The sequence below is a fragment of the Bipolaris oryzae genome, assembly GCF_000523455.1.
Source record: "Bipolaris oryzae ATCC 44560 unplaced genomic scaffold scaffold_82, whole genome shotgun sequence".
Classification (NCBI taxonomy): Eukaryota; Fungi; Ascomycota; class Dothideomycetes; order Pleosporales; family Pleosporaceae; genus Bipolaris; species Bipolaris oryzae.
In genome coordinates, this window is record NW_006911358.1 from 89,578 (window position 1) to 114,138 (window position 24,561).

At 53.4% G+C, this 24,561-nt stretch overlaps 9 protein-coding genes across 9 annotated transcripts; 4 read left to right on the forward strand and 5 right to left on the reverse strand.

Moving 5' to 3' along the window:
• Positions 1 to 194: 194 nt before the first annotated feature.
• On the reverse strand, positions 195 to 1,373 carry COCMIDRAFT_97710 (uncharacterized protein; the record flags this gene model as incomplete). The annotated part of the gene is made up of 1 exon (XM_007690665.1): positions 195 to 1,373. One exon carries the CDS (start codon positions 1,371 to 1,373, stop codon positions 195 to 197), a length of 1,179 nt encoding a protein of 392 aa, XP_007688855.1.
• Positions 1,374 to 1,947: 574 nt separating this feature from the next.
• Positions 1,948 to 4,449, forward strand: COCMIDRAFT_97653 (uncharacterized protein; the record flags this gene model as incomplete). The annotated part of the gene is made up of 5 exons (XM_007690666.1): positions 1,948 to 2,022; positions 2,092 to 2,123; positions 2,194 to 3,733; positions 3,794 to 4,102; positions 4,153 to 4,449. The coding sequence occupies 5 exons, from the start codon at positions 1,948 to 1,950 to the stop codon at positions 4,447 to 4,449; spliced, it is 2,253 nt and encodes a 750-aa protein (XP_007688856.1).
• A 685-nt stretch (positions 4,450 to 5,134) lies between these two features.
• COCMIDRAFT_6077 (uncharacterized protein) lies at positions 5,135 to 6,795 on the forward strand (the record flags this gene model as incomplete). The annotated part of the gene is made up of 2 exons (XM_007690630.1): positions 5,135 to 5,181; positions 5,217 to 6,795. 2 exons carry the CDS (start codon positions 5,135 to 5,137, stop codon positions 6,793 to 6,795), a joined length of 1,626 nt encoding a protein of 541 aa, XP_007688820.1.
• A 417-nt stretch (positions 6,796 to 7,212) lies between these two features.
• COCMIDRAFT_37560 (uncharacterized protein) lies at positions 7,213 to 8,904 on the reverse strand (the record flags this gene model as incomplete). Its single annotated transcript, XM_007690649.1, has 4 exons — positions 7,213 to 8,328; positions 8,377 to 8,600; positions 8,662 to 8,708; positions 8,804 to 8,904. The coding sequence occupies 4 exons, from the start codon at positions 8,902 to 8,904 to the stop codon at positions 7,213 to 7,215; spliced, it is 1,488 nt and encodes a 495-aa protein (XP_007688839.1).
• Positions 8,905 to 9,968: 1,064 nt separating this feature from the next.
• Positions 9,969 to 15,656, forward strand: COCMIDRAFT_97691 (uncharacterized protein; the record flags this gene model as incomplete). Its single annotated transcript, XM_007690667.1, has 3 exons — positions 9,969 to 12,835; positions 12,965 to 13,770; positions 13,816 to 15,656. The coding sequence occupies 3 exons, from the start codon at positions 9,969 to 9,971 to the stop codon at positions 15,654 to 15,656; spliced, it is 5,514 nt and encodes a 1,837-aa protein (XP_007688857.1).
• Positions 15,657 to 16,967: 1,311 nt separating this feature from the next.
• Positions 16,968 to 17,609, forward strand: COCMIDRAFT_6080 (uncharacterized protein; the record flags this gene model as incomplete). The annotated part of the gene is made up of 1 exon (XM_007690631.1): positions 16,968 to 17,609. The coding sequence occupies one exon, from the start codon at positions 16,968 to 16,970 to the stop codon at positions 17,607 to 17,609; it is 642 nt and encodes a 213-aa protein (XP_007688821.1).
• A 1,018-nt stretch (positions 17,610 to 18,627) lies between these two features.
• COCMIDRAFT_97619 (uncharacterized protein) lies at positions 18,628 to 20,163 on the reverse strand (the record flags this gene model as incomplete). Its single annotated transcript, XM_007690668.1, has 1 exon — positions 18,628 to 20,163. The coding sequence occupies one exon, from the start codon at positions 20,161 to 20,163 to the stop codon at positions 18,628 to 18,630; it is 1,536 nt and encodes a 511-aa protein (XP_007688858.1).
• A 702-nt stretch (positions 20,164 to 20,865) lies between these two features.
• Positions 20,866 to 22,524, reverse strand: COCMIDRAFT_6082 (uncharacterized protein; the record flags this gene model as incomplete). Its single annotated transcript, XM_007690632.1, has 2 exons — positions 20,866 to 21,542; positions 21,594 to 22,524. 2 exons carry the CDS (start codon positions 22,522 to 22,524, stop codon positions 20,866 to 20,868), a joined length of 1,608 nt encoding a protein of 535 aa, XP_007688822.1.
• Positions 22,525 to 23,761: 1,237 nt separating this feature from the next.
• Positions 23,762 to 24,217, reverse strand: COCMIDRAFT_97737 (uncharacterized protein; the record flags this gene model as incomplete). The annotated part of the gene is made up of 1 exon (XM_007690669.1): positions 23,762 to 24,217. One exon carries the CDS (start codon positions 24,215 to 24,217, stop codon positions 23,762 to 23,764), a length of 456 nt encoding a protein of 151 aa, XP_007688859.1.
• Positions 24,218 to 24,561: the final 344 nt, after the last annotated feature.

Consider the following 24,561-nt stretch of genomic DNA (forward strand, 5'->3'; position numbering starts at 1 on the left):
ATCACGTGCTGACTAGTTTGACTCGTCCCCCCCCCCCCACGGTTATAATGTGTGACTAATGAAAAGGTATATTTTTTTATTGGCATGATTGCAAATAGACTATGGGGGTATCATACAAAAAAGAGAAATAGATAGTGTACACTTGGCAAAACAGTCCAATTCTACAATACCGAAAAGGACGGATGAACTTTTGGTTACTGGGGATTATCCCCATTGGTTTGCTTCCCATCCCCTTTCCCCTTTCCCTTTGTCTTCTTGGTAGCCCCATTCGCAGTCGCCGTGCTACTAACTGCTCTTTTCCTGCGTGCACTCGCAGTCGAAGACGGCGTGTCCTCCCTTACATCCGCTGCCAGATCTTCTGGCAAAAACTTGCCGCTTCCCGTCGCTTCTCGAACCAACAGGGTATACAACTGATGGACGGCAAGTTGCGTTGCACTTGAATCCTGCGACTGCGACGGGGATCCGTGGTCGGTGATGGACGTGTCTGGGAGGGTATCTGGGGCGACGATTTTGAGGCGCTCAGTGCCGAGGTGGAAGCTGGCGCAGGATATACGGGATATCTGGACTTTTGGGTGGGACAGGTCGAGGGCGAGGTGGCGGTTTAGGTAGTTGGATAGGGCGGCTATGAAGGGTTTGGCGTGGGTTGCTTTTAGTAGCTTTCCGCGCTGGACGAAGCCGGCTACGTCTTCTGCTGCGATTGTGACTTCAATGTGCTTGAGGAGGCTCGTGGCATTGGGGAATGTGAGTTGGACGTGCAGCTGCTTTATGGTGTCTTGGATGGACAGGGTGGAAGTGCGCGCTGTAAGGTGACTGAAGAAGGTCTCGAGGGACGACGTGATAAACGACGAAGGGAGCCTCAAGGGAGCTACATGGGCGTCGAAGGTGGCTCGGATGTAGTTTAGAAATATCTCGCGTATTGGCGCTGGCATCTTCACGAGCACAAGAGGGAGCGAGGTGAAACCATTGGGCGAAGACGTGGCATGCGGGTCGCGTAGAAGGAGGGCATTGTACATGTTCTTCTCATACTCGAGGCTCACATGGATGCCACGGGCACGGTCTGACGTGACGTCTGGCGCGAGTCGCGGTGCGTCTGGATCCTCAGACTGGAGGCGTCGGTCAATCCAGGCATCCTCGTCGCCAAGCACCTCCCAGCGGCATTCTTCGAGCGGGCCCAGCTTTGCCGTCTCCTCTCCGCCGGCAAAGTCGACCTGCACACCACGCACATTGTCGCCCTTGAGCTGCTCCTTGAGCCGCTTGGCATGGGCGCGCATCGACTGATCGCTGAGCAGAACCGAGTCGCCATGGTGCAGTGGGGATGCGCGATACAGGTTGTAGGTCCTGTTTAGCAGCGGGTAGGGGGGCACATATGCCATGATGTCAGCCGTCCTCAGCTGTTGGCAAAGGCGGGCGCGGTAGATGCAAACACTATGCGACTATCGAGGTGGTGAAGAGAGGTCGCCTACAACAGACGCGTCGGCGCTGGCACGGAGCGGCCTGGGCATGACGCGACGCGTTGCTGCTGGTGATAGTGTCCGCGCGTTGATATTTTGGTGTTGATGTTTGGACGGTTTGGTGTTGGCATGGGCGGTAATGATGCGGCGGCGGCGGCGGACTTGTCGGGCGGTTGGTCTGTGCCGTCCGCCCGCCCAGCAAAAATGAGCCCCGCTGTTTGGGGCCATCGAGAAAGTTCTGTGTGGTTCCTTTTGTCGAGTTGGGCATTCTTGTTAGGTCATACCAGCGCAGTCTTGAAATTTTGAAATTTTGCGGCGCGTGCCTCCTTGTATTGCTTCGCTACTACTCCACGACACTTGTTCTGGTTTACCGCCCATAAAATCTCGCCGCACTAGATACCCCATATACCCTCTCTTACCCCTCCACCCGCAAACACAAAACAACACAACTCTCCCACTTCCCCCCCCATACACACCCCACCATCACAGATCAACAATGTCTGTAGTAGGAGTCGACTTGGGTACGCTCAACAGCGTCATCGCTGTTGCGCGGAATCGTGGTGTCGATGTCGTAAGTGCCACCGCATATCTTTCACTGTCGCTTTCTTGCGTCCATGGCTCACACTGACTCACTATCCAGATCGCAAATGAGGTTTCCAACCGCGCGACACCGTAAGTAGCCCCCCCCCCCCGCGAACACATCATCTCCCAGAGAACACTCGGCTGACTGGCCATGATACAGATCACTAGTTGGCTTCGGCCCCAAGAGCAGATACATTGGTGAGATGGCCAAGAACCAAGAAATTTCCAACCTCAAGAACACCGTCTCGTCATTTGTGCGCCTCGCCGGCCGCAGTCTTCAAGATCCAGATGTCCAGGTTGAGCAGGACTTTGTCTCTGCCCAGCTTGTCGATGTCGACGGCCAGGTGGGCGCAGAGGTCAACTACCTGGGCAAGAAGGAGCGATTTACCGCCACCCAAATCACCGCCATGCACCTCACAAAAATGCGGGCCACAGCCTCTGCTGAGCTCAAGCTGCCCGTAAACGACATTGTCCTCAGCTGCCCCGTGTGGTACACCGACGCCCAGCGCCGCGCCATTCTCGACGCCGCAGAGATTGCCGGCCTCAAGTGCCTAAGACTCATCAACGACAACACCGCAGTCGCCCTCGGCTGGGGAATCCCAAAGCTCGACCTGCCTGGCCCAGAGGAGAAGCCACGGAGAGTCGTCTTTGTTAACATTGGCCACAGCAACTACACAGCCACTGTTGTCGAGTTCCGAAAGGGCGAACTGGCCGTCAAGTCAAGTGCTTGGGACAGGCACTTTGGTGGCCGCTACATCGACAAGGCCCTTGTCGAGCACTTCGCCAAGGAGTTCAAGGAAAAGTACAAGATCGATGTCATGGAGAACGGAAAGGCGCGTTTCCGTCTCGCTGCCGGCGTTGAGAAGCTCAAGAAGGTCCTCTCTGCCAACAACATGGCGCCCATCAACGTCGAGTCCATCATGAACGACGTTGACGTGCGTGGTATGCTCAAGCGCGAGGAGCTTGAGGAGCTGATTAAGCCGCTCCTTGAGCGCGCCACTGCGCCTATTGAGCAGGCTCTGGCCGAGGCCAAGCTTACCGTCGAAGACATTGACTCGATTGAGATGGTCGGTGGATGCACACGTGTCCCTGCGCTCAAGACGAGGATCCAAGACTTCTTTGGTAAGCCTCTATCCTTCACCCTGAACCAAGACGAGGCTGTCGCCCGTGGATGCGCCTTCTGCTGCGCTATCCTCTCTCCAGTCTTCCGTGTCCGTGACTTCTCCGTCCACGACATGGTCAACTACCCCATTGAATTCACATGGGAGAAGTCCGAGGACATTCCCGATGAGGACACTAGCCTCACCGTCTTTAACAAGGGCAACGTCATGCCATCCACTAAGATCCTGACCTTCTACCGAAAACACCCCTTCGACCTGGAGGCCAGGTACGCCAAGCCTGAACAGCTTCCCGGAAAGATGAACCCCTGGATCGGCCGTTTCTCCGTCAAGGGCGTCAAGGAAGACCCCAAGGGCGATTTTATGATTTGTAAACTCAAGGCACGCCTCAACGTGCACGGTGTGCTCAACGTCGAGTCTGGATATTACGTCGAGGAGACCGAGGTCGAGGAGCCAATTCCCGAGTCTTCGGAGAAGAAAGAGGGTGATGTACGTTTTTCTGACTTTCCTAATGATTCGAGTACCAGCGAGCAAAGTTCGGCAGAACGTGCTGCGAAACGATACAAGCTTAGCGATGATTCTGTACATGCGCGTCCTTTTGCTTCTGCGCCCGAAACAATTGAGCTAACGAATCATGCGCAGGCAATGGACGTGGACAAGGATGCTCCTCCGGAGCCACCCAAGATGCGCAAGGTCAAGAAGCAGCTCCGCAAGGGAGACTTGCCTCTGTCTGCTGGCACTGCTTCGCTTGACGATGCTTCCAAGCAGATTGCCGCCGAGCGCGAGAACGCCATGATTATGGAGGACAAGCTCGTTGCCGACACTGAGAACGAGAAGAACAACCTTGAGAGCTTCATCTACGAGCTCAAGGACAAGATCCTCGACGTCTACGCCGAGTTTGCCAGCGATGACGAGAAGGCCAGGCTCAACCAGAAGCTCGAGACCATCGAGGTAAGTTTGAAAGCTATTCTACAGAAGGGAAAAAATACTAATAAACACAGGAATGGCTGTACGACGAGGGCGACGATGCGTCCAAGGCACAATACGTCTCCAAGAAGGAGGACATCCGCTCCATTGCTGGCCCTATCATCCAGCGCTACAACGACAAGATCGAGGGTGAGAGGCAAGCCGCCATGGAGAAGCAACAAAAGGAGCACGCTGCCAAGCAAGCTGAGCTGGAGCGCGCAAAGCGGGAGGCCGAGTCTAAGAAGCAGGCTGACGCGCCACCTGCTGAAGACTCAAAGGATACCGAGATGGCTGATGCCGAGGGCCAAAAGGCCGACGGTGCTGAGACTTAGACGAGGAGATGTATGCAGGCGTATTGGCAAATGGAAAAAAAGCATTTGGACGGCGTAGTGTATATGACAAACTACGTTCTGGGAGGAAGGAAAGTGGTATTCGACTTTGTTCATTTTGTTTTCTGTGATGAGATCATGGTAATGCGATGCTTATGATAGACCAGTCCATAGATGAACGAATATGAGATTCGATGTCTTCAATGTTGGCAAGTTTAGAGAGTGCATGTTGAGTATTTGATCTTCGAAGAGCACGGTGACGGGGCGTCAGGCGTCCAGGCGTCCAGGCATCCACATTGAGTAAAAGCCGACAAGGAGTAGCGAGCGAATGAGAAAGGCTGAGCCACGCCATTAGCGAGCTTCAGGTTGCCTTTTGATCCGATGCACCATGCACGAACCAATTGCTCCTTCAGTTATTCAGCATTCTACCAGTCCCCCCCCAGCCTTGTCGCCTAGTGAGAGTGGTTTAATCGTTGCTTGGTAGTCGGGATGTTAGAGGAGCTTACTATCGTACCCCTGAGACTACCAGCACCGCCTGCGTCTACAACAACTGCGTTGCATCCTCCAAGTACTGGGCGGTCGCGGAAGAAATCAAAGTCCGGATGTGGGACGTGCAAGTATGTTACTGTTATTTCGCTCTTCCTCCGCGGACCAATTGATCATTTTGGGTTTCCTGCATTTGTCTATCATGAAGACATGGAATATGAAGCCAATGGGAATTTCGAGCCATGCTAGGTACCCAAGGTTATATGTACCTGACATGAAGACAGAGCACGCAAAGTAAAATGTGATGAGACAAAACCAGTCTGCAATCGCTGTCTCAGCACTGGCCGGACTTGTGAGGGCTATGGCGCCCAGGGAGGAGGAGGAAATACTTATCTTGATCGGTATGGCCGTCGCTCTCAACCAACTACCACTTCCTCAGAAGTTCAGCTTTCAAAACCTCTGGCAAAGTCCTTTCCATCAGACGAATTACGCTATCTTGAGCTATACAAACAGCGCGTATCATGGACATCGTCAGGTTGGTTTGGGTATCCCTTCTGGCACGCTACTGTCATCCCGGCCCTTGCCTCTGAACCAGCCATCTTGCATGCCGTCGTAGCCCTGAGTGCGGCCCACGAGTGTAATTTTATTCCGGGCCAGAGTATCGATACAAGAGAGAGGTTCGTTTTGAAGCAGTACAGCCAGGCGATTACCGCCTTACAGCCAATGCTGGCGAGGACTAGTGATACACAAGATGTAGCCGTCGTACTGGTAACATGCATGCTATTTACGTTCCTCGAATACCTTCGAGGGCGTCACGAAATCGCCGAGACACACTTGAAAAACGGCATCAAATTACTCGGCGACGGCAGTGTCCCTCGCTCCAGCGTCATGGAACAAAGCATCGTGCGCAGCTTCGCCGCCCTCGTCACGCAACGCACCCTCTTCGCCTCCGACTTCCACCTCTCCAACCCAGACATCTTCCCGCACTCCCTCCAAACCCTCCACCTGCCAAACTCCATCTTCGCAAGCCCCGAAGCCGCAAAAGACGCCCTAGACACCATCCTCCGCCGCATAACCCACACAGAGCACCTACTCCAATCCTCCCAACCCCACCAACAACCCCCTTCTTGCTTCGAAAAAACCCAATCCCACCTCCTCACCTTACTCGATTCCTGGCATCAAACTTACCACCGCACACAAGCCCATCTCAACTCCTGTCCCCCCGAGAAAGATACCCCGGCATTCGGCTCACACCCGGGAGACTCACGCACACCCCTTTCCTACACTTTGCTCCTCATGTCGCACAGCGCCGCCCAAATCCGCGCTCACACCTTACTCGCCTCATCCCCCTTGGAATATGCCGCACATACGCACTTGTTCCACCGCATACTCGCCTGCGCACGCACCATCCACATCGCCTACAGCACCGCCGTGCAGATTCCGCAAAATGTAAATTTCGAACACTCGATTTGCGAATCGGGCGTCGTTGCCTCCTTGTTCTACACAGGCATTAAATGCAGAGTTAGGTGTCTGCGGCGTCATGCGCACGCATCGCTGAAGGCGGTACCGCGCATGGAAGGTTGCTGGGATAGCGCTGTAGTGGCGAATGTGGTGGAGAGGGTCATGGGCATGGAGGACCCGGGGGTTTGGGAGGGGAGTAGAGAAGAGGAGAAGGATCTAGGGACGCTGCTGGAATTGGAGGAACTGGAAGATGAAGAGGTGGTGGTAATGGAGGAGGAGAGGTTGTTTCGGAGTGTGAGGGTGGAGATGAGGGGGGAGGGCGGCAAGGCGGAGGTTAGGTGTGAGAGGGTGGGTGGGGATGGGGAGGTCGAGGTTGTGGTGTTTGAGGTTGGTAATAAATGATTTTTCTTCTTCTTCTTCTTCTTCTTCTTCTTCTTCTTCTTCTTCTCTCTCTTTCTATTTTCTTTGGTAGCGGTATAGAATGTCGGTCGAAGCTGGATGGAATGCACTAGCCAGCGGATTAGTCTAGTAGAGTGACGAACAAGGGGGAAAATACTTCAACAAGGTAATACTTCAACTCGCCAAAAAAACAACACAAAATTCAAGAGTGGGAGAGATATCAACTATCAAGCAATACAACAATGGGACAAAATAATTTCATGGCGGGGGGCGGGAGATAGAACAAGGCGCCATCCATCCCACTATACATAAAAAAATCGTTCCGTCCTGGTTGGAAATCCATTTCTCATCTAGCCAGAGAGGTAAAGTTACACGCGCACATATTCATCCACCCTGAAATGCACCCAATTACAACAAAATCTACAACATAAGCTCAAGAGGGTTCTCAATCGCCTTCTTCAGCTCACGCATAAACTCGCCACCAACGGCACCGTCAACAACCTTGTGGTCAAAGCTTCCAGTGATGACAATCTGGTCGTCCCACTCAATGCTGGCGGAGCCATCTTCGGAGGCCTCGCCGGGTACGGCAACCTTCCTGGTGGCGCCAATGGCGACAATGCAGGCTTGCGGGGGGTTGATGACGGCGGTAAATCGCTCAACGGCGGGGTTCATGCCCATGTTGGAAATGGTAATGGTTCCGCCCTGGTACTCCTCAGGCTTGAGCTTGCCGTCGCGTGCGCGCTTGCCAAGGTCCTTGATCTGTGATGAGATGGTCTGGAGACCCAGTCCGGTGACGTTCTTGACGATGGGAGTCATCAGGCCAACAGGGGTCGAGACGGCGACCGAGACGTCGACAGTGTTGTGCTGGCGGATGATGACCTTGCCGCCCTCCTCACGCCATGACGAGTTGGCAGCGGGGACCTTACTGGCGGCAATAGCAAGCGCCTTGACGAGCAAGTCGTTGACAGACAGCTTGTAGGCGCCGTTGGCGGAGGCGTTAAGAGCCTCGCGGAGCTTGAGAAGCTTGGAGACGGAAATGTTGGAGGCGACAAAGTAGTGGGGGTTCTGCTGCATGCTCTCGGTAAGACGGCTGGCGATGACCTTGCGCATGCTGCTGGCCTCGGTATCCTGGTAAGCAGGGCCTGCGGCAGCGGCAGAGGAAGCTCCCGCAGCAGGCTTGTAGTTTTCAACATCCTGCTTAGTGATGGCTCCGCCCTTGCCAGTGCCCTTGATGGAACCAATCGGGACGCCCTTCTCGAGAGCGAGCTTCTTGACGGCGGGGGAGACGGCAGGCTGGCGCTGGAGGACGGTCTCGAGACGGGCACCGGTTGAGTCTGATTCGATGGCAGCGGGTGCGGACTGCTCCTTGGCCGGAGGGGCGGTCTTGGAGCCGGAGTTGTTGGGGGGCTCGCTGGCTTCCGAAGCCTCACCCTGCTTGGGAGATGAAGCGGCCTTCTTGTCACCACCGGCGTCCTCAATGGAGAAGCTCTCAAAGGCCGAGACATCTTCACCTTCCTCAACCATGACGGCGATTGGCTGTGATGGTTAGCATAATGATTTCACACAAATCCCGAGCACACTTACGCTTCCGACTGCAACGTCCTTCTCACCAGCGTCGCGGAGGATCTTGGCAATGGTGCCCTCCTCCTGGAACTCAAAGTCCATCTGTGCCTTGTCCGTCTCGATCTCGACGAGCACATCACCGGGCGCTATCGAGTCGCCAACCTTCTTCTGCCATGCGCCAATGTTTCCGGAGGTCATGGTCGGGGAGAGGGCAGGCATGCTGATAACGCTGTGGGGTGGGTAGGCTGCGGCGAGTGGAGGTTAGCGATGCGGCCTGGACTTCCTAGCAGACAGCGGGATGCTCACATTTGGAGGCATAGTACCGGGCGAGGGCAGAGAGGGCGGGTGTGCGTCTACATGTTTTGCGGTCAGCCAATGGTCTCGGGATTGGGCCCGGGATTGGTGTTTGCAGGCCGTGTGCTGTGTTGTATGGATGGCAGCAACCTACGCGGTACAAGTCGCGGGAGAGAAGGCGCCGCGCAGGGCAATTGAACCCCTCGAGGTCAATTGGGAGCCCGCCCGGGATAGCAGAGTGGTAGCAGCGGGCATTGTGTCGGGGTTCCTGGATGCGCTGAGATTTTGCTCTAAGCGATGACCGGGAAGAGGGAGGGGAGAAGCAGCAGCTCTTCTTTCTTCGGGGACAGGTCGGGAAGAGAGCAGGCGCAGGCAATGGAGCTGGGAGACCGCTCAAGGCTCTGGAGCTGGACTGGGCAAGGGAGAGATGGCAGACTGGAGATGTCGCTCAACAGAAAAGTTTAGTGCTGGCCAGCTTGTTGGAGATCCGTCGGCGGGTACTAAGCGTTATGACCCGATGGCCCTAACGCGAGATTTCGGAAGGGCTTGTGGCGGCGGTGGCTGATGATCCCTGAGTGGCTGATCGAGGTGTGGCTGGTGGCCGGTGTGGCTTGACCAACTAGCGCCTGCCGTGCCCCCAGTCGGCCAGGTACGCAGCTCACCAGCTTTGGGTCCGCCCCAGCTAGCCAGGAAAGACACTTTGTCATCTCATAATTAGGCACGGCCCGCATCCTGGAATCGGCCTGGATTGCATTACGTTGCCTTGTGCGCCATTGCGACTGTGCGACCGCCCTCCTGCCTCTTGCTTCGTGTTCGAATTGGGGCCATGGGTGGTTGTTGACCCCAGCCCGCTCGTCCGTCATCCAACGTTGGTCCCTTAATCATAGTAGCCTGGGCGTAGTCGTGACAACCTACTTACACACACCACAATGGCTGACACCGAGCCCCCGCCAATAACACAAATACCGGCCCCGGACGCCGAGGAAAAGGCCGCCGCCATGGGAGAAAATGAGACGCCCGCCGCAGTCCCAGAAAAAACAACGGACGACGAGGAGAAGAAAGAGGCGGAACAGACGGACGACGATGAGGACGAAGACGACGACGACGATGACGAGGACAGCGACTCTGATGCAGGCTCCGACCATGCCTCGCCTGCCCCGGATAAGGCAGACACAGAGACAGACAAGGCAGCGAATGCAGAATCAGAAGTACCAGCAGTAGAACTCGCTCGGGAAGAAGCCGACACCTCAACACCTACAACCGAGGCACCAGCGTTATCCGTCCCGGATACCTCAGACCCGCCGCGCACCTCGGAGCAGATGTTCGACCAGCGCCTGCCCCTCGAATCCCGTTCACGAACAGACTCGCAGTCGACCGTCGCCACCACCGCAACCCGCCCCTCGACGCGCAGCTCCCTTGTTTTCGTCGTCACTGCACTCGAGACCATTGCCGCTTCCAAGGATGCTCGCAAGAATAAAAAATTGGGCGACAGCACCAATGCCGCCCTGTCTGCCATCAAGAACGAGGGCGACCCCGCGCGCATCAACCCTGAAGTCCTCTTCGAACCCCTTCAACTCGCCTCAGAGGCCCCTAATGTCCCCGTCTCCATCACCGCCCTCGACTGCATCGGCAAGCTCATCAGCTATTCCTACTTCTCCGTCCCGACCGAGCCCCGCCCTGACAACAGCGAGGCGCCACCCCTAATTGAAAGGGCCATTGACACAATATGCGATTGCTTCCAGGGTGAGGCTACGGCCCCAGAGATCCAGTTGCAGATTGTAAAGTCGCTGCTCGCCGCCATATTGAACGACAAGATTGTGGTACATGGAGCGGGATTGCTCAAGGCTGTGCGACTCACGTACAACATCTTCCTCCTATCAAAGTCAAGTGCAAACCAGCAGGTTGCTCAAGGTGCACTGACACAGATGGTCGGCACCGTCTTTGAGAGAGTCAAGGCCAGATTGGCCGCCAAGGAAGCTCGGTTGAATCTGTCACGTGTGTCTCTGAACGACAAGAACATTTCCGGAGAGAGCGTACATCGGGGAGAACCCAGTCCGATAGGCTTTGACGGTGACGAGCCTAACGGCGAGGATGAGCGTGACGAATCAGCCACACCCAACGACAAGGCCGTCGACCAACACACTGGGCCCAAGATTACACTGCAAAGCTTTGAAAATAACATGAGCTTCAATGACGATCGTATACACGACAATGCGCCAACCCTCGTGACTCGGATCAAGGCCAAGGCTGGCTCGCGGCAGGTCTCGAGTCAAGACGGCGCCTCGCCTCACATCAACACTGAGGAAGAGGAAGAGGATGAGATATTCGTCAAAGATGCATACCTAGTCTTCAGAGCCATGTGTCGGCTGAGCACAAAGAGTCTGTCAGTTGACCATGCCCACGATGTGCGGTCGCAGGGCATGCGCTCCAAACTCCTCTCATTGCACATGATCCACACCATCTTGTTTAATAACATTGCCGTCTTTGAATCGCCCTACGCCACCATCCGCAGTGGCAGCGACGAGCCTACAAGTTTCATTCAGGCGGTCAAGCAATACCTGTGTTTGAGCCTCAGTCGGAATGGTGCAAGTTCAGTAAAGCAGGTGTTTGAAGTAGCCTGTGAAGTATTCTGGCAGATGCTCAAGTTCCTGCGCATATCACTAAAAAAGGAAGTCGAGGTGTTTCTCAAGGAAATATACCTGGCAACATTAGACAAACGAAGTGCCCCTGCATTTCAGAAGCAATACATTTTGACAATATTTGGAAGGCTGGCTGCAGACCCCCGAGCCCTGGTAGAGATCTATCTCAACTATGACTGCGACCGCACCGCGCTTGACAACATGTTCCAACGCGTTGTCGAGCACCTGTCCAAGATTTCGAGCAACCCTGTCACAATCACAGCAATGCAGCAGCAGGCGTATCAGGAGCAGCGCGAAAAGCAATCCAAGCAAATGGATTGGCAAACCCGAGGCACCCTGCCCCCCTCGCTCACCACAGCCTCCATGAACTCTTCACACGAGCCTGAACAGAGCTTTCCCCAAGAATACGCTATGAAGCAAGAGTCGCTTGAAGCGTTGGTCGAGATACTACGTTCTCTCGTCAACTGGGCGCAACAGGCGCTTCCCGAGAACACAAAGGCAGCCCATTCAAGTTTGCGCCCATCACTAGATGACCTCAGGGTATCCATAGATACGAGGACACTCGCAGAGTCCCCAATGATTGGTGCAGACTCTGGCACAGTCACGCCGCTTGCGGAAGATGACTACAGCCAGCTTGAAAAGGCCAAGCAGCGGAAGACTGCTCTGACGAATGCCTTGAAACAGTTCAACTACAAGCCGAAACGTGGGCTTAAGACGCTCATAGCAGAGGGCTTCATTCCCTCGAACAAGCCAGAAGACGTTGCTCGTTTCTTCCTGGACAATGACCAGATAGATAAGACAGCACTTGGCGAGTTTCTCGGTGAGGGCGATCCAGAGAACATTGCCATCATGCATGCTTTTGTAGATTTGATGGACTTTTCAAAGACACGCTTTACCGACGCTCTGCGACGTTTCCTCCAGAGCTTCCGATTGCCCGGTGAGGCTCAGAAAATCGATCGCTTCATGCTTAAGTTTGCGGAAAGATATATTACTGGCAACCCCAATGCATTCGCCAACGCCGATACAGCATACGTCCTGTCTTATTCAGTCATTATGCTGAACGTTGACCAGCATAGCAAGAAGATGAAGGGCCCTCGCATGACTGCAGCTGACTTCATCAAGAACAACCGTGGTATCAATGACAACGCCGATCTCCCGGAGGAGTATCTCCAAGGCATATTTGATGAAATCTCACGAAACGAGATTGTCTTGAACACAGAACAGGAGGCTGCCGCTGACAAAGGTCTAATCAGCCAGCAGCCTACTGGCGGACTATCAAGTATTGGTCAGGTACTGACAGGCAGTGCTCGCGACTCTCAGCGAGAGGCAATTGTTCAGGCTTCAGAAGCAATGGCAAACAAAACCGAACAGCTCTACAAACAACTCCTTCGTGCTCAGCGGAGAACAGCCGCCACTCCCAGTGTGTCCAAGTTTATTCCTGCTTCATCCTCCAAGCATGTCGGACCAATGTTCGAAGTCGCCTGGATGCCTGTCCTCACCGCTCTCTCTGGCCAAGCCCAGGATCACAACATTGAAATTATTCGCTTGTGCATTGAAGGCATCAAGTTGTCGATTCGCATCTCATGTTTGTTTGATCTGGATAATTCGCGACAAGCTTTCGTCGCGTTCCTTTCGCGCTTCACAAATCTCTATAACGTGAGCGAGATGAAGGTTAGGAACATGGAGGCTCTCAAAGCATTGATCGAAATTGCACAAACAGAGGGAAACCTTCTTCGGGAATCATGGCGTGAGGTGCTCACCTGTGTGTCTCAACTGGACCGTTTCCAGCTCATCTCTGCTGGCATTGACGAGCGTGCCGTTCCCGATGTGCTCAAGTCTAGTTCAGGAACCTCACAGCCGCGCAAAAACCTTAACGTTCCAGGAAAAAACCGACGAACAAATTCTACAGCAGGCAATTTCGGCTTCCATTCGGAAGTGGCCGAGGAAAGTCGGTCTGCCGAAATCGTTAGGGGGGTAGACCGCATTTTCACCAACAGCGCAAATTTGTCGGGAGAAGCGATTGTCGATTTTGTCAAAGCGCTCACTCAAGTCAGCTGGCAGGAAATTCAATCATCTGGTCAGAGTGAGTCGCCGCGCACATACAGCTTGCAAAAGTTGGTAGAAATCAGTGGCTACAACATGACGCGTGTGCGTTTCGAGTGGACCAATATCTGGCAGGTACTGGGCGCTCACTTCAACGACGTGGGCTGCCACACCAACACCAATGTCGTCTACTTTGCTCTGAACTCGCTGCGACAACTGTCGATGAAGTTTATGGAGATTGAGGAACTGCCTGGTTTCAAGTTCCAGAAGGACTTTTTGAAGCCTTTTGAGCACATTATCAACAACACCAACGTCGTGTCCGTTAAAGACATGGTACTACGCTGCTTAATTCAGATGATCCAGGCACGGGGCGAGAACATTCGCTCGGGTTGGAAAACCATGTTTGGTGTCTTCACTGTAGCTGCGAGAGAGCCTTACGGTATGTTGAAATTGGCCCTGGTCATGTACAATCGCTAACGAAAAGCAGAGGGTATTGTCAACCTTGCATTTGAAAACGTCACTCAAGTGTACAACACACGCTTTGGTGTCGTCATATCGCAAGGCGCTTTTGCTGACCTGATCGTCTGCCTTACTGAGTTCTCAAAGAATTTCAAGTTCCAGAAGAAGTCCCTACAGGCGATAGAACTTTTGAAGTCATCTGTGCCCAAGATGCTCCGGACGCCTGAATGTTCGTTGTCTGCTCGCGCTGGCTACTTGAAAGAGTCCGAGACAGCCTCTTCGATACCAAAGCAGCCCAGTCGGCAAACGCAGGAAGAGCAGTTCTGGTTCCCTGTCCTCTTTGCTTTCCACGACGTCTTGATGACTGGCGAGGATTTGGAAGTACGGTCAAGAGCCTTGAGTTACCTCTTCGACACTCTGATCAGCTACGGCAACAACTTTCCCCGTGAATTTTGGGACATGCTTTGGCGGCAGCTGCTGTACCCGATCTTCATGGTATTGAAATCCAAGTCGGAGATGACAAAAGTTTTGAACCACGAAGAGCTTTCCGTCTGGCTCTCGACAACCATGATCCAAGCTCTGCGCAACATGATTAAGCTTTTTACGCACTTTTTCGATTCGTTGGAGTACATGCTCGACCGCTTCCTCGATCTTCTGGCACTTTGCATATGTCAAGAGAATGACACATTGGCGCGGATTGGTAGCAACTGCCTCCAGCAGCTTATATTGCAAAATGTTCAAAAGTTCACGCCAGGCCACTGGAGCCAAATTGTGAGGGCGTTCGTCGATCTTTTCCAAAGGACAGAGGCTACCGCATTATTTTCTGCTGCCACCGGCGGATCTTCACCGCAACATGCAGTGAACGGATCAGGAAACTCGGCAGACAACATGACACCAACAACAGATGGGCCAACAGGCGAGCTCTCTCTGCAGACACCTGCGGAAGAGCCAAAGGTAGACAACGCGCTTGGCATCAACGGTCTGTCAACCACACAGCGACCATCCCTCGTCGCTTCAGAATCGACTAGCACCCTTGGTGGCGAGCAACGTATGCCCTCTCCGCTACCCAAACGCCAAACACAAGAGCTTGAGGACTATCGTCCTGAAGGTCAAGACCTCCAGCAACCTCCTGTTGTAGTTACGGCCGCTCGTCGACGTTTCTTCAACCAAATCATAACCAAGTGTGTTCTTCAGTTGCTCATGATCGAGACAGTTCAAGAGCTCTTCACCAACGATGCTGTCTACGAAAAGATTCCCTCGGGAGAGCTCTTGCGTCTGATGGCCGTACTGAAGAAATCGTACCACTTTGCAAAGCGCTTCAATGCGAACCGCGACTTGCGATCCCGACTCTTCAGAGAAGGATTTATGAAGCAGCCGCCGAATCTGCTCAAGCAGGAAAGCGGATCTGCGTCGGTCTACGTCAGCATTCTCTTCCGCATGTATCACGACACGTCCAACGACCGCGCTGCCTCGCGCGCGGATACTGAAGCTGCGCTGATCCCCCTGTGCGAAGACATCATTGCGTCCTATGTGGAGCTCGATGAAGAAACCCAGCAGCGCAACATTGTCACTTGGCGGCCTGTTGTTGTCACCGTACTGGACGGCTACACCGGTCTTCCCAACTCCGACTTTGAAAAGAATATTGATCTTTTCGCACCTCTGGTAGTCGGGCTCCTGGGCACTGAGATGGCGCCGGACATCCAGCGCAGTGTACAGGCACTTGTGGGGCGCATTTTCGAAACTAAACTCGGAATGGCCAAGGTACCGCTCATGCCGGCCGCCAGTCGGAGTCCGCGGGGAAGTTTTTTGGGCAGCCCTACGACGGCGATGCAAAGGAGGTTTAGCACCAGCAAGGGCGGGAGGTAGTGTTTTAGATTTCTTTTTCGGCGTTTTTATTTCAAAGATACCCTTTTTAGGGGGTTTTACAATTTAACTCGATCGAGGAGAATAGTAGGATTTTCTTTTCACTTGGCCTCTAGCCTGACGGCGGCTTTTGGGGTCTGTCTTTTGCATCTTTGGTTCCTCCACCGCTGGAGAGGGTTGTTCCTCTTTTTCCATATCTGTGCATCTGTGACGACAGGCGTTTGGCTCTAGACACGAAAGGGTGATTGCCACTCAATGAGGCTGGAATCACTTTGTATGAACAAATGTACATTCGGGTATGTTATTTAAGCTGAAATCATCCCTTGGGATGGCATCATTCTTGTAACTAAGCAAATCTTGATCCCTACTGATACTTTTATCAAGTCTTTTTAATTAATAGCAGCTGAAACCTTGACCTGATTTTATAAAGAAAGTACTTGAGATTTTTTGTTTCAATATTATTCTGCAGTTTTGTACTCTCGACCTCGGGGAATCTTACTTTGAATATACACCATTCACTTGAAAACACTCATAGCACTGTTTACTTATTTCACAACATAATTTTCCTCACGTGATAACACGAGACGAATAGCTGGGCTGATCCTATGTTATAGCTTCCATTAAACGAAGGACTTAAGGATCTCAATGGCTAAAACACGGCGGTGGTACAATATCATCGGCAGTATTGCGGATATGAAAACGCCCAAGCTCTGTCGATCTGATAGACAGGTTTAGTCAGCCCCAACCTGGTCATTTTCGCCACCTCGCTACTCTCTGTTCCATTTCAACTCCACTTGTACTATCAGACTTTGACAAAATGCTATCATGGAACACTCAAGTCCCCACGTAGAACAGCCTGGCACCCCTAAACGTCGCCGCACCACTCCTCTGACTAGAGATGATCGGTTGAGAATTCATACATTATGGAAAGCTGGACATAAACAGCAATGGATAGCAGACCATCTTGGCTTCAAACTTCGCCAAGTGACGTACGTACTTAGCGGACCCGTAACACCACGAAAGAAAACTGGTCGACCTAAGAAAAAACCAGCGTCAGAGGAAGAGGTACAGGAACTCAAGGATGGACTGTAGGATTTGAACAGCAGACTACTCGAGTTGCGGCAAGGGGTACAAGGTCCTAGCAATGGGCAAAAAAGTATCAAAAAGGGGCTGGAGAATATCAATGGCAAATCCCAAGACATAAATAATGGGATGACGCACGTAGAGCATCAATCACAGCAAAATCAGCAAAATCATCAGCAAGTTCCGCAACAAGTATACCATGGCCATCATTTGCCCGGACATATCAATCAGATGCCACAACAAGTATACCATCATGGGCTGCCAGGACAAGTCCACCAAGTGCCGCAACACGCACATCAGGGGCTTCCACAAAACCTTCGTCACGTACCGCAGCAGATGTACCAGACCCCACAACACATTCATCCAGTACCACAACCGATTCACCAGGCACCGCACCAAGTCTATCAGATGCCGCAGCAGATTCATCAGATACCGCAACACATGCTTCAGGAGCCGCCACAGAATGTCGTTCCGGGATCACAACAAATATCAAAAGCCCAGGAGCGACCGCGGCAGATACCGGGACTCCGGGGATCGCCGCAGCAAGTACCTGGACTCCAGCAGCCACAACAGCTAGTGCCAGAACCTCAGCAGTCGCAACAAGACGTAGTTCCGGAGCCGCAAGAGATTCCAGAGATCCAGGAACCGCAGGCATCAGGAGATAAGGAATTGCAAGTTATAACCAATGAACCGCAACCAAAAGTTGCAGACAAGGAACCGGAAAAAAGTTCAGTAGACCAGGAACAAACCGTTCAGGAGCCGCAAAAGATAGACGAGGTGCCTCAGCTTCCTCAAAAGTCACAAGACAGCCAAAAACCAGAGTATACAGACGATGGGTCCAAAGATACAGAGCCCGAGTCGTCTGAACAATAACAGTTTCGCAAAACTCCGACTGCACAGCCCTCACTCATCCACTGTCAAACGACAAAACAGCCTCTGAAATAGTAATACCTAGCTGTGGTAGTCGGTGAATAAGCAGAAAAGCACCATCTCCCCGTCATTGCATTTAGTCTAATTCTTCCACTCAATCATGATAGCAATTTTTACCAAAAAGAAATAACAAGATTTATTCAAGAGACGCTCTTGCTCACTGACTTCTCGCTCCCCCATTTCCTTTATCCTCAATACCCTCCTACCCTCCCTCAATTCATTGCATACAATCCCATCCCATCTCCCCTCCCTTTCCTCGCCCTCCCCCCCCAAAAAAAAAGAGTCCAAGCTCGCACCCTCCCCCACATAACCCCACCATCTCCACCCCCACTCCACTCGAATTTTCCCTTTTGCCCTGACCCAAAAAAAATTTCATCGCATCTATGTCATAGATGGGAAAGGAAAAGACAAAAAAAGAGGAAGCGACCGATGTGGGACTCGAACCCACAGCCTCAGCCTTAGGAGGGCTGCGCGCTACCATTGCGCCAACCGGCCTTGTGTTTGATTTGTTGGAAGATTGCTCTCTTACATCTATAATATTATAGGTTCAAAAGACAAGAATAATGAAATAAGCAAATTATCCCATCCGACTTCAGACGTACATGTACTTTGCATTTGAAAATTTTCTTCAATGCTTTTGATGTAGGGATAGAAAATAAACTACACACTTGTACGCATGCTCTTCTTTAAAACTCTCTGTCTACATATTGAAAAACCAGCTAGCTTTACAGAAGAGTAGATGGTTGAAAGAGAAAGAAGAAAAAAAAAGGTATCATTTAAACAAAAGCCCAGAACATAATCACTCTCTTTTTCTCTCCCCACACATCTCTCCTCTCTCTCTCTCTCTCTCTCTCTGCAAAAGAAAAAAACACACACTTTTCTTAACTGTACAAAAATCCACCCTTTAAGCACCGCAAAACGAAGATAAAAAAAGATGAAGAGGGATATGTGAAAGATATGCTCACGCACTCTCCGCCCTCCCACTCCCCCTCCTCCCCACACCCCTACTACCACTCACACTCTCCCCACCCTCAGCCTCATACCCCGGATCCTCACTCATACTCTCCGCATTACTCAGCATACTCGCTCGTTTACTCTGCCAAGCCTGCGCACTTGTCTCACTCGGTGTGCCTGGTCTCTCAGCCCACGATGTCTGTTTGATTATAGGACTTGGGGGTTGACGCGCGGACTGCGCCGTTCCCTGGGAAATCAAGGTAGAGCTAGAGCGGAGGGAAGATTTGCGACTCGTAGTTGTACTACTGGATGCGTTACTCCAGCGGCGCTCGCGGGACTCGAGGGGCCGAAGACGGGAATCGAGGTCGAGGTCGGTGGTTGTAGGGGTGATGCTGCGGGAGGAAGAGCGGGAGTGGGAGCGGTCGCGTGTGGATCGAGTTGGTTGGAGAAGGCTGGAGCGGCGTTTGCGGGAGGAGGAGCTGGTGTGGGAGAGGGTGCGGTGGTGGGCGTGGGCGTGACCGGATTTCTCGACGTCGGCGCTGCGGCTGCTGTTGAGGCCACGGGCGCGCTTCCAGCCGCGCCAGCCCGTCCACCAGAGCCAGCCGCCTTCTTCGCGGGCGATTTCACGTTGGCGGGCGCGGACGCGCTTGCGGAGTTCGGCGCGACGCTCGTTTTCCGTGGCCCAGTATTCGTTTCTGTAGACTTCCCATTCTTGGCGGAAGTCCGGGGTGAATGGTTTCGGTAGGAGAAGAAGCTTGATGTAGTCGCCTCCAGGCGCAATATCTTCCTCGGCGTACTCCTTGCCGTCTTCGACTATACGGTGTCGTGGGCGGCCTCCATCCAACGCATGCTTATTCTCCTGTGCAACATTGATAAAGTGATATGAACTTCCCCCAGTCTCTCCACCCCAAAGACCACCGGAAAATGGCACAACAAAGTGCGCCCACTCGACCAATTCTCTCCACCACGGTCCTCTTATGACGACAATCTTGGCGTTCATGCCCCTCAGCCCGCGGTTGGCAACACCAATCCAGCGTCGTGGCCACCGGACTCCTCTCTCCCATTGTCCAGTTGCCCAGAACAAAAGGGCCGTAACAACACCGGTGATGAAGCCGACCTTTTGCAGCATATCAAGTAGCCAATATTGTGAACCACCAATTCCCTTGCCGTCCTCTCGCGGCCGTAGCCACAGCAGGTAAAAGCAGAAGCCTATCCATACCGCCAGCAGCGTAAGCACAAAGGTGTTTTGCCGGCGCCGCGCGCGTAGGGTAAGGTACTGGCTGCGAAGACTGGCTTCTAGGATGAGAAGATTCAAGTATATCTGGGGCGGAGACGATGGAAGTAGGGCGGTGGGGTCGCTAATAACGGGTGGTCGTGGGGTTTTGATGGTAGGGAGCCGGTCGTTTGCGTCGTGGGGGCCGTGTGCGAGTATCGAGGCCGAGTATGGCGGCGGGTCTCTCTCCATGCTCTCGGCGAGCTTGTTTACGTTTGTGCTGGGCGGCGGAGCGCCCTTGACCATCTGGTCCAGCGTCTGGTTCGCCATTTTGCGTGTGGTGTTCACCGTCCGTGGCGTGCTTCTGTGACGTCGACTGCGTCTGCGTCTGGCGATGACATGTGAGGCCCGAGTCACAGGAACCGAGCGTTGTAGTAGCAGCAAGGGCAGAGCGCTATTGCATGGCGATATATGTGCCGGGAGAAGACGTCCCTGGGTTTTTGACTTTCACGTGAAGATGCAAGGGTCTCGTGCTCATATCGAACGAGAGAGAGGGACAGAGGGTGTCGTGTATGCGCGACTCGGGTAGTATGGGAGGATGCAGCCGCTGGCCTAGCCGGGAGCGGTGAAGACCAGGATTGCTGGCACCGTTGTGTGTCTACCCCACCACGCCTAGCATCGTATAGGCAGGCCGGGCTGGGAGGTTTCGACGACATGAGGTGACACGTCCTAGGCTATGCACTAGATCAAGACGTGGACGGGACGGGGCCGGGGCAGACTGCATGCAGGGCCTCATGTGAGGAGATCATCTCTGCACCCGCCGGCCATGGGAGGGGTACCGTCCATCCGGGCGGAACTCTCAACACCCACCACCCATCACAAGTCGACTGCATCTGAACGAAGAAATAAACCATGCTAATATGGTCATGCCTGCAGTTGGAGAGGCTCTACTAACCAAACGCCGAGCGCTTCACATTCACGACCCAACCGACAAACGCCCAATACTATGCACATCCATCTATCCACCCAATTCTATCCGCGTCTTCGTTCCTGTTCTCTCCGCCTGACTTCCTCCATCTCCTCTAGCATCACCCGGTTGAACTGCTCCCACCCGTCCAGGTACACATGGTGCCCGGCCTTGTTGATGATGATAACCTTGGCAATGCCGTGATCTTGCTTCTTCTCCTCGGGCGATGCCTTTGCTAGTATGCGTTCACGCTCCTGCTTCATCTTCTCCTCCGCAGCGAACCCGCCCGCAACATCCATCCAGTCATTCTCTCCGTACATGAAGATGACAGGGAAACCCTTCTCGCGCTGCGCGGCCGGTTCAGAGCTTGCAGATTGGTTTGGTGGGGCATCGCCATCCACAGAAGGCGTGTCATGTGCTTGTATCCACTGCCGCCCTACGCCCTGTATCCTCCGAATCATAGGGCTTCGGGCAAATGCACCGGGGGCTAGGAGGTATGACAGCGCATACTCTGAACTACCGCGCTGGCGGAACAGAGCATAGCTGTAGTCGTGCAGTGCCTGCGCTTCTTCTTCGGGCAGATGCGAGAACCGGCGTGATGTCCATCCCGACACAAGGCGTGGGCCAAGAGGCCCTGACCAGCGGACAAAGGTAAAGGGGGAAACCATATTGGCTTCCCAGAGTGAATACAACCACCATGGTAATCGACGTCTGGGTGGCTCCTTGCCGTCTTTTGCTGGAGCTGGGACATGTTAGTTGTGTGCTGACGCCACCAACCCTGATCTAAACGTACCTTTACCCTTTTGCTGGTTCATGAAATTGTTTTTATCCGCCGTTGACGCTTGTACCCCGCTTTGGTTCGTCTCGGCAGCGTCCTGGGTAAATTCGTTTGCCATGGTCGAATCCTGGGGTCCAGGCATCTCGTCATCGACTGCATAAGGGTCTTCTGGTATGCCCACAGGAGAAGCCAGGATCAACTTGTTCAGATGACCCGGATACTTCAATGCGTAGGCCACAGCCAGGTATCCACCCAGACTATGGCCCAGCAGTGTGAAGCGCTCCAACCCCCTCTTGATCCTCCACTCCTCGAGTGCATCCACGAACCACGACTCGGTTTCTGCAATCTTGCCCTCCTTATCTTTGGCGTGAATCTTGAATGGTGGCCGGCTACTTCGTCCCATGCCTAGCAGATCCAGGGCATAAACCTTCCAGCCCTCGGCACGCGATATCGACTCAAAGTTGCGGTAAAAGAAACCCAGCCCGGCACCGTAGCCATGCAACATGACCAGATTGTTCTCCACCTCCTCGCCCAGGCGCTCGACAGAAAACTCATTGAGTGCGCGATCCTTGCCACTCAGCTCAACCATTTGCGAGTTCCATCGTCGTGGGCCATAGGGGTCGTTAGCCGTAGTGGTTGTGGTGTGGTCTTCGGAGTGTTTCGGTGGCGCATGCAGGTCGGTGGATGAAGGTACTGCAGAGCCTGAGGCGGCGCCTGTTTGCGTGTGTGTCGGTGGGCTCTGGAGGTGAGGGACAAAGGAGAGGACGCGGTGTTCGGTTGCCATAGGGGAAAGGCCAGCCCACCACTGCTCGAAGCCTGCCTTTGCTGATAGCGGGAACCATTTGGAGAAGCGGCCTTGTGCTTCTCCCTGCTCTTTTGCGCGTTGGCTCGCCAGCATGCTCTGCTGGCCTCCCTGGGCGCCTTCTGGATGATCCGGAGCTGCCATGGTGGAACTCGCTTTGCTCTCGATACGAATGGGAGTGCTGAGGCTCAAACTGATATAACTCGCGCCACCAAATCCAACGCTCTTGTGAAGCACGCTGCGTGCAGTTGGTCGTGCCAAATAGGACCGGAGCATTCGCAGGCGCACCGTGTATGCAGACAAGGGAAACTTTGTAGTAGTAAATGTCCGCAAACGCGAACTCACAGTAGGTGGCGGTATGATTGCGGTATTTGTGGTGTCGCAGAGCGCCCTGAGGCGCTGGCTGCGATGAAGTAAATGGGGCGAAGTGCTGACGTCGACGCTCTCTGGACGAGTTCGGATGGCGAATGGAGATTGCGACCCGGAGATAAGTAGTGAACACCGGCCGTATCGACCAAGACGTCGGGCGAATTCTCAGGCCGCCCCGTTACACCGAGTAGGTGGTATACGTATCATGTAAGGGCTGAGGTGAGCAAGCCAGGTATGTACATGCGTCAATCCTGGCAACGATACAAGTAGAGAAACAGGTGTTCAGAATGCCATGTGCCATTGCCGCAACATCGATAAAAGTCACTTGAGCCTCATCACCTGCCTGGCCGCGCGCACTACCACACCCCCACCAATCACATCCCCCTGATCCACCACACTGATGACCAAGGCGTTCCTTTGGCGGCATCCAACTCTTTGGCTTGTGTCTTCACCGTCTACGCACTTGACATATGCACAAGGCGAAAATAGCCGGGAGAGTTTGTATGTATGTATGTATGTATTGTTGCTTTGTCATGTACATCGTAATATGGTATCCCTCGCTATGCAACCAGGAAGAAACAAATACTCCGGTCCCAATGCAAATGTCCCGCATGCATGTAGTGTACAGTAATCGCCTTCGGCTCCTTTGTATTCTTACAATCTCTCCGCTTGCCGTCAAAAGCATTCGCTATCGCTCGACGCATATTTCTTCTTCTTTCTCTGGTGGTGTAGTGAAATGCGCCATGGAATCCAACAGGCCTCTTTGTCGGTGAAGCTGTTGTGGTAGAGTGTGGTAGAGCACCAGAATGATTTGACCAATTTCAATCTGGAGTTTCTTGTTGCATGTTAGGAATCGTGATTCTGCGCTGTAACGTTGTTGTGTGGACTTGACTTCCGGTGACATATCGTCAGACGAAGAGATCTAAACTCCCACGTCCGGGCAACCCGCAACTTCATTCGGCCAGCCGTATGCGCATGCAGTGATTAAACATTACGCCAGTCTTGGCTTCTCTCACACAAACGGCTTGGGCTCTTGTGCGAACGGCATAGAGTTGGCACTGGTTACACTCTGCAGGCTCATCCTGGTATCCCTCTTGTAGTTTCCGCTTCCAGGCCTATATTGTTTTTGGAGACGCCCGCTGTTGCTAGAACTTCCAGAGTCCGTCCTGATCTGAGCAGCAAACGGCCGCTGTGGGAGTCCCATGCCCTGCTTTTCGAACAGTGCTTCCTGGCTCATCGGTGCCTGGTTCAGCACACTTTGCGGCTCTGGGCGCCGCTTTCGCTTGATGCAACACCAGTTGCGGTCGTATGGATAGGCCCAGAAGAGATAGCAGACGGTCCATACGACAGCGATAGTGGGTATGAGTCCGAGGCAGATGATGAGGGCGATGGCGGTTCCTGTGATTGCTGGGCCGTTACTGCTGGTCCCTCCCAGAAACCGCGCTTCAAGGTGATTGATGGCAGGCATAGTGGATGTACTTTGTTCAGCTGATGCGGTCGATATATTTTCTGGCGACAGGGAGGAGTGGTGTCTTGATGCGAACGAACAGTCACGGTGGGGGGGTTATGGTCAGATTGCTATAGAAACGACTGGACGGAAATGGGTGCACAACGTTCGAATAGCGAGGGGTGAAAGGTGGTAATCACCTGTGAAAGTGGATAGAAGTTGAAACACAAAGGTATTGCACTTGCCGATGAAGCGCTTTGTATGCGGGTCTCAAAGGAGCCCACTCTCGGAAACGTCATGGGGCATCGAGGGTGAACATGACGCATACAGCCATTATGCCGAGCCTTTTGACACTGTGGCGTTTA